This window comes from Olea europaea, chromosome 20 (assembly GCF_002742605.1).
Source record: "Olea europaea var. sylvestris chromosome 20, O_europaea_v1, whole genome shotgun sequence".
NCBI classification, from domain to species: domain Eukaryota; kingdom Viridiplantae; phylum Streptophyta; class Magnoliopsida; order Lamiales; family Oleaceae; genus Olea; species Olea europaea.
In genome coordinates this window covers 1,063,031-1,071,445 of record NC_036256.1, presented here as the reverse complement: position 1 = coordinate 1,071,445, position 8,415 = coordinate 1,063,031, and the positions used below count along the sequence as shown (strand labels likewise).

At 34.4% G+C, this 8,415-nt stretch overlaps 2 protein-coding genes across 2 annotated transcripts in view; both read right to left on the bottom strand.

Annotated features, from left to right (window-relative positions):
- Window positions 1-6: 6 nt before the first annotated feature.
- On the bottom strand, window positions 7-1,384 carry LOC111369341. The gene has a single exon (XM_022990821.1). The coding sequence runs from the start codon at window positions 1,252-1,254 to the stop codon at window positions 25-27; it is 1,230 nt and encodes a 409-aa protein (XP_022846589.1). The 5' UTR covers window positions 1,255-1,384; the 3' UTR covers window positions 7-24.
- A 4,430-nt stretch (window positions 1,385-5,814) lies between these two features.
- LOC111369274 (acyl-acyl carrier protein thioesterase ATL1, chloroplastic-like) overlaps window positions 5,815-8,415 on the bottom strand; it is a 6,460-nt gene continuing 3,859 nt past the window's right edge. Inside the window, exon 6 of the mRNA XM_022990724.1 lies at window positions 5,815-5,958. Within this exon, the coding sequence (XP_022846492.1) occupies window positions 5,815-5,958 (144 nt within the window). The remainder of the gene's footprint in view (window positions 5,959-8,415) is intronic.

The following is an 8,415-nucleotide window of genomic DNA, read 5'->3' as shown; positions in this document are numbered from 1 at the left end:
TAAGTTTTGAAAAAGAGAAAAATTTCAGGCAGTTTTCTTGTTCATATTTTGCACCAACTGCCTCATTTGAAATCTCCAAAACAAGAAATAAACCAACCCCAAACCAATCAACACAAATATCCAAACATTCTCTCCTTTACTCTCATTTTCTGATTCTACTTCAACTATACTAAACTCTTCTCTTTCTGTATTCCCCATCACGCCCTCGTCTACATGCCCATATAACGCATAAACCCTGTCATTTGCACCCACGACCACAGCACTAGCCTGCCTTTCTTCTTCAAGGGCAGTTTCGTCGAACACCACTCCTTCACTCCAGTTGTCATCACTCTTGATGAAATACAGTTTATATTGTGATACCACCACCACAACGCCGTCACTTCTAACGGCGATCCCATCTGCCGCTGTTAAGTCTCTGTTAAGAATCACCTCCCTCGCCGTTCCGTCGTCATCGTTTACTTTGAACAGTTTTCCCGTGTTTGACTGGATGACTAGTAAATAGCCCTTGGAGTTGTGAACGACGCCGTTTAACCCGCAGTTGTGATAGGGTACGTTGCGGTCCACGGGATGGAATTTGAAGGCTTGGGATTTTGACAGAATTGAGGCCTGTCCTTCGATGTTGAGTTTGTAGATGACGTCGTTGGCCGAGTCGGTGACGTAAGCGTTGCCGGAGAAGTCAACTGCGACGTCGTTTGCGACGACGGTCGAGTGAAGGGGGGTAGGGGGTAGGGGAGTGAGGAAGAGTTGGTGAAAGGTGGAGAGGTGGTAGGAGGCTAGGGCGTTGAAAGCAGGGGTTGTAGGTGTGGAAAAGCGATGGACGACGGCGAGGATGCGGTGGTGGCGTCGATCCAGGGCGAGACCGAGGAAGGACGAGTTGGGCGGGAGGGACGTATCGGATAGGAGATAGGAGGTGACGCCGGCGTCGGAGACGGAGAGTAGGGTCCGCTGTCGGAGGGATCCGAGTACAAAGTGCTCCGACTGTGGATCCCATATGAAGGATTCCGGATAGAGATTATGCCACCGGAAGTTGATGACGTGGTGCTTCCGGCAAGAAGTGGGACATACTAAGACAATGAAGACGAGAAATACTAGGATTGGATTGAACATTATTCTGTTATTACGATGCTGTAGGATCTGCGATATATTGCCACTGAGGGTTTGATTTGATATCAGTGTAGGATTGCTTTCGGTGTTATATTTGGAAGGTGCCTTGCTGAAGAATCCAATAGAAGAGAACTGGAAGTTTGAGCCCATTTTCCAAAAATTTATCCTTTTCTAAAGTGGAAATCAATACCAGATGGTTTAAAAATCACTTTTCAACAATCAGGTGCAAAGTTTAATTAATTATAAATCAGGTATTATAATTAACCCGCCACACCTCAACACCCCATACCCTAGATTTATTTCCGCTTTCGTTTTCATCGTTCCGTCTTTATATCATCTGCCGTTTGGTCCGTCTCTCTCTTCTCTGGTGACATGGCACCACTGGCGTTGAGTCATGGCATCGGCACAACAGTCTCTTCGCGCAACTCCAACGCGGCGTCTCTGCGTGCGGATTTGTGTGTTCGTCGGTGCATAGATCGCGGCGATTCCTCGGAGTGCAAGCGCCTCACGACAACGGCGGTGACGGGTGTGTGCGCACTTCTTCTCTGCTCAGCTTTTGCTGGCCAACACGAACAGTGGCGTCTCGATGCAAAGGCGAGATCGACGCTGGATTGGGTAGGTATGGTGTGGTGTGTTGTGGTGAATCTAGGTAGCGTTGTGTTGTGGTTGGCAATGCAACTGTGCGAGTTCGATTTGGTGGCACCTAAGTTTTTGGGACGGTATGGTGTGGTGTGGTGGTGTTCTAGGTAGCAGTGTGATGTGGTGTGGTGTAGCGATGTGGCTGCACTGTTCGATCTGGTGGTGCTGAATCTTTTGGAGCTGATTTTTGTTGGTTGTATTTATAGCTCTTGGAAGTGGGTGCTGTGCAAGCGATAGTGTGGTGGTAGGCGGTTTTTGGTCGGCAATGGTGTGGTGGTCTGTGGTTTTTGTTGGCGATTTTCTGATCAACCTGCTGTACTCTTACTGTTCGATCCCTGTCATTGCTAGTAGTTGGTGGCTTGCTTGGCTTAGTGCGGTGGTTGATGTTGAGTTATTTTAGTTAGATTTGTCGATTTTTGGAGTAATGGTGGTGGTGGCGACGATGGTTGGGATGATCTTGTGGCTGGGGGTAGTGTTTGTGATCAAGTATTGAAACGGATCGGGAACGAGTGTTTGGTGTGGGTGATCAACTATTTGATTCTCTGTGACTGACTATTAATCTGCGACGTTGAAATTCGATTATTTTGTGGCTAAAAAAGTAATCTGTGATCATTAAATTTGAAAATATGTGACCCGTGACCTATACTTTTTTGGATTTGTGGCAAATGACATAAACTGTGATCTATAATTTTTTGATCTGTGATCTCGAAATAATGTGACTTATAAAAGTTTTGATTTGTGATCTCTAAATAATGTGACCAATTAAATTGAAGACATGTGATCAATAAATAAATCTGTGACCTTATACATGTGACCGTTATTTGTATAAATGTGACTTTTCTTATACTTAATTAATAAATATTTTTAATTAATTAGATAAAAACCTGATTTTTGCATTAGTGAAACTTAACGCTTGATTTTTGAATTGTGCATAGTTAAAACTTGATTTGTGTATTTTTCCGTTTTTTAAATTTACTAGTTTTTAGCCCGTACATGTATTATTTTTAAAGTAATGTTAATGTGTTTAATGTTAATGAAAATCTAATGTGCATTCTAAAAATAATTGCTTATGCTCAGGGGACATCAATAGATACTTAATCAATCTAAAGCAGTTTTGATAATGTTTTCCAAAGCTATTATTGATGAATCCATTGACTGTATACACTATTGAATTCAACTAAATCACCATATATCTTGAGTAATGTTTTATTCAAAAAGCTATGCTGAAGTGCAAGAGAAAGTCTGGGAAAAAGAGTATAAGACTGTATACATAGGAATATTAAGAGCATTCGTAGACTTCATTCACAAAAGAAACATAATACCTATTGTATTTTGGAGATAGTATATCCAATAATGCAAATGAAGGTAAGAAAATGATTTCTAGTTGAAATTCCATGGAACATTGTAAAAACATTGAGTTACCTAAAACTCATAAATGACATTATTTGCTTTTACTTAGTAAAGGAGGATGATAAGACAAGATCGCAAATATTATTTAGATGCACATGCTAGAATAAAGCTATGACACAAATGTAAACCAAGTGTAATTGTTTTTTCATGAAGAAACATGTACCTTGTAAGTGAAAGAGATACAACCATCATAAAGAGAAAAAATGGCATTAGTAAATCAGTGAATGTCGGACTGGAGTAATGGGGAAAACATTGTTCAGGAGAAAAATTAAATCCATAATTTACTGGGAAAATGATAATTCATCCAATCTTAAATTAAAGAGAAAAGTTAAATAAAATCCACACCAAATAATGAAGCATTGAAGACTATTTCTTAATGATAATAAAAGAAGTTTAAATACTATTAGTAGCAACTGCACAAGTAGACTTTAACAAAAGACTAAGGCTTAAGATCCTACACATAGGCATATAAACTTGCCTTAGGGATATTATATATAACTTTGCCTATTGTCACAAAAGTATTGTAATTATTTTATGAATGGTTTTTTCTTCCAAGTCAAGGACATTGGTCTAGTGATTAGATTCAGAGGCTCTGTTTCAGTAGTTTCATCTAGTGCTTCGAGGAGAGGCCTCTTTGCAGAGATTGCAATCGTTTCTTCGGTGTATTTGAGAACTTCAGTGTGAGTGTTGCATACTTTGTTTTTCCCTTTGTGTTTTTCTTGTCTAAACTCTTGTTCATCTCAGTTGAATTCTTGACATCACTTATAGCAATTGAAGGATCTATTTCAATGATTGCACGTGAGGAATTCACATCAGTGATGGTGGGTAGATAGTTGAAGATGAAGATGATTTCATAGCGGTATTCGGGTGGATTTTTTTTTTTTGTGTCACTTTTATATAGAATGGTAAGTCTCTTTCAATACTGGTTTTCATAACATTGTTCAGCTCTCCATCTGGGTTCTGTGATAGATAAAATGCATTTTACTATTGTATTTTGGTGCTTCGAAAAAATTAATGCTAGAGGATGTTAGTATTTGGTGTTTATCTTTTGGAAATGGTCCATTATTTCATTGGCATTAGTTTCCAATAATGCCTTTGCTGCTTCGCCTATAATGCTTGCATCTAACTCTCTAGATCTGTCCTCAAGGTGCAGAAAAGCATTTGCTCTGTGGATAAATTGTTTTCGATTAGGTATTGTGTATTGTTTGAACAAAGTATTGATGATAGTAAATATTTAAAATTATGTTTAAAAGTTCGATTTATCTTGGTACTGCTTTTGCATGTTCATACTTGAAAAATTGACATTTGTAAATTTGTCCGAAGTCTACATTGGATGCTTTTTTGCAATTACCGCAGGACATGTACCAAAATTTCTGGTGTATTGCAATAACTCTCTAATGGGCCCTGATCCAATATAATTTGTTTTGTGAAAAAAAATGTATGTGTTAGTAAATTATGAAAATACTGAAAGTAAAAATTGTTGGGTGTTTTCATAATGTTTATTATGTAATGTAGGAAAAATATATTTATGCTATATAATATTGAACGAAGTAGTTGAGAAAATGCCCTTAGATAGACTTCTAGTAATTCAGCAATTGGTGTGAATTTATTTTCAGCTGGATGTGACAGTTTTGTTGGGCTGAGAGTAACAGATGGTTTGTTTTCTGTAAGTTTGTCAAGTTTTTCTTTGTTTGCTATCACCCTGCATGAAAGAATTATACAATTACATATAGAATATAGCTGAAAGAAGTTAAGAAATTATTTAGGTATGTTTGTAAACCATTCTTTATAGTCTGCAACAACCAATAAGTCAGCATTAATGAAGATACTGCTATTGACTTTAGTTGAGAGTGTAATGCCTGCAAAAAAATGAATCATAACTAATATGTGTCTACATTTTTTGTTGTAATGTCATTGTAAATAAAATGGTATGTTTATATTGAATTTACCATTGAATGAAGAAACTTTAAGATTTGTAGCCCATATGACAAGTCTGGTTGCTAGGTTTTCAACAATGGCAACACATTCCCGTTCAACAAACGTGTCCCATGGGTTAGCATCACAATCTCAAAATGTTTATCTATTAATATAACGTCCCGAAGACAGGCTTCTGTACCAAAGTGAGTTTTGATCATTCGTTTTTGTCGAATATCTATAGCTACTCCTATAACATCTGGAAGGACAGGAAAATTTTCTTTGTTATGTATTTTGCATCTAGTAAATTTTAATACAAACAAAATAACTATAAAATAATGCATAGAAATACTGGTTGTAAAGTTAGAAATGTTACTTATGTTGACGTTCTTATCCATGTGCTTCTCAAGTTCGTGAAATGGATTGACCTCATATTTTGAAAAGAGGAAGTTCAAGTTATTCTCATTGAGCTCTTCGATCTTTGTTTTCCCTGTTATAATCCAAATCTTTTCTTCATGTGAACTTTTAAACTCACTTTTGTTATCTTTCACCATAGCGTTTGAGATTATGTATGTCTTTTCGAGTATGAGCTGATCGTTAAGTGCTATAATATTTGCATCATACATTGTAGCTGTCTCTTTGTTACCCTGTTCAATTTTAGGAGATAAGGACATGAACATAAAATAAAGTTATAGTGAAAGCTTGAAAATTGCTGTAATTATTAATACATAGTTACCTATAAATCCATTAGAATGAGGTTTTGATATCGGGTATAGAACTACGATCAGTTTTTGGTGGCTGTTTTCCTGCGATAAAGACTTTTGCAGACCAGTTACTTTCTGATGTAGAAATCTCTGGGATAAGCTTATAGAGAGTAGTCATCTTTGATATCTGTTTGTTGCTTGAATAAATAAGTCTAAGTAGAAATAGTTGTACCTATGAATATAACATTCTAACTGTATATTAAGGAAATGTAAGAAAGTTGTTAATGTAAGAAGATGAAGTAAGAATTTTAGACTGGAGATGTAAAGAATTACCCGAAATGGACTGATGTTAGAATCTGCAAAGTGTTGGCAGATTTAAGAGAGAATTCTAGTACGTGTATTCTATTTTCATAATCTGAAATTGAAGTACCAAGTGCAGTATTTTTAGAAAATTTAGAGGAGAGAAATATTTTAATATATATTTTGACTTTTCAATATATAATTGAGTGTTGGAAGGATAAGAATGAAAGTACTATGGACATGTGTCAACTGTAAAACATCTGTATGTAAGACAAAGATGGAAAAATTTGTTGTAAAATTCTCTTTGTTTTTTTTGGAAATGGAACCTATTTGTTGCCTTTTCATATGAGAATGTGATTACTCTCAATGCATCTAGATGCTAATTTAAATAAAAAAATTTAATATACAAAAGTTTTTTTGCGTAAATGGTAATTTTGTTGAGAAGCTAGAAGTTGAAGTTATATGGAAATATAGAAGGGTGTAATTATTGGTGCATTTTTGGAAAAAAATGGATACATATAGCGGAATTGAATGATTTTCCCATTGTATGTTAGTGAGTAATACAATTTCTTAACGGATGTAGTAATTTTAAGTTGAAATACCTTTTATGTATTGTTGATTCTATTTTTCCAGTTTGTAGGCAGTATTTACTTATTGTACTGATTTCTGCATAACATAAAACAAAAGTAGTGAGTAAACTATATCTAGAATTGTAATTATATTAGAAAAAAATGTTATAAAACAAAAATTTATTAATTGAGAATACAAAAGGTAGAACTACCTATTTTTACCTGTTGTAAATATATGGAATTGTTTATGCCATTTGAAGCTTTAATACCTAAAATTTTCAATTTGTGACTAAAATGATGAAAATTGAGCTTGTTAATTTTAACTATATTGGTGCTTCGAAAAAAACAAGTAGAGTTAAAGCGTCTATGCTTGTTAATTAATTTAGAGAGGCATGTTTGTATATCTTGAGAAGTTTGGTGGTATATAGTGAGGTTCACATTGCTGTTGTGAAAATCTAAAAATAAAAAGGACAATTAAATATAGTTAATAGAACATCTATAAAAGAAATGATTGGCCAATGTAATTAACTAACATAACATGAAGATGTGATGATTAAGAAGCATTATTTATTTAAATGGTTTTAAAGACACAATTATCTAGAATCGAAATGTAAATAGTGTATAGATTCAATTTAGTGATAAACTACCTTAAATATATAGAAAAACAAATTGTATGTATAAGAAACATACTAATAGTATATATATATATATTTATGTATAAGAAATGGTAGAAGTTGTTCAATAAAGTGCAAAGTTATGATTAGAGATGTCATAGAAAAGTATAAACCCATTAAATGGGAATCCTGGCCTTAAACTTGGACACATACACATCAAGTAACCAAATCCAACTAAAAAATAAAAACCATCAAAATTCAGATATAGAAACGAGGTCATGGATCTCATGGAGTAAATAGTTGCACTATTTTGTAAGGCCAGAAAAGATTTGTTGATTCTATTAGTGTCCATATTAGGATAGCATGACGCTTATCATTTGATTATCCAAGAAGGATTTATTTAAACCGTTACTTTCAAATTTAGCTTTTTTCTAATATTTTTAGTCAGATTTTTCATTTAGCTTCCCTAATATTCAAATGTATGAGGAAGCTAAACATTCATCATTCTTACCCAAAAATATAATACAGCCACATCCCTATGCAATATTTTGAAAAATTACATGCTAATTGGTGAACAAAAAATGCTAAATATAGTATATTGTATACGTAGATTTGTCGTTAGAACATGTTTTTAATTATTGAATGATTGACATGGATTTTATTTTCTCTACAATTATGTGCGCAATAGTTGTATGAGCTTTGTGACTTGTTTTACCCTTGAGAGATGGAAAATAAGTTAGACATCATGTTAATTATCGTAAAATTTGATAGGGGATAGAAATATACTGCTATGCTTTATGTGATCTTTAAGTATTCATAAATCTTTAATGCATTTTTATATGTTCGCATCCATTATAGAAATATAGTCGGATCGCATGTGAAAATATGTTTAATTCTACTTGAGAGAGATTGTTAAATAAATTAGGAATATTGGTCTTTATAATTGAATCGTGTTGTCAATTTTATAAAATTTGGATTAAAGGGGATTGATATAAGGGAATTCGGGATCCTAATACGCATTTCATTATAATATTTTTATAAAACTTGCATTTAGTTAATGCATTTAATTTAGTTAATTTAGGCTTTATATTTATAAGTAGGTTATTAAATCATGATTTAGTTAGCAAAAATATCAAGAATTTCTATTGTTTCGGTTAAGGC

Bases quoted from the DNA above. Each gene is read 5' to 3' on its own strand.
- LOC111369341 (XM_022990821.1), bottom strand. From the start codon at position 1,254: ATGGGCTCAAACTTCCAGTTCTCTTCTATTGGATTCTTCAGCAAGGCA.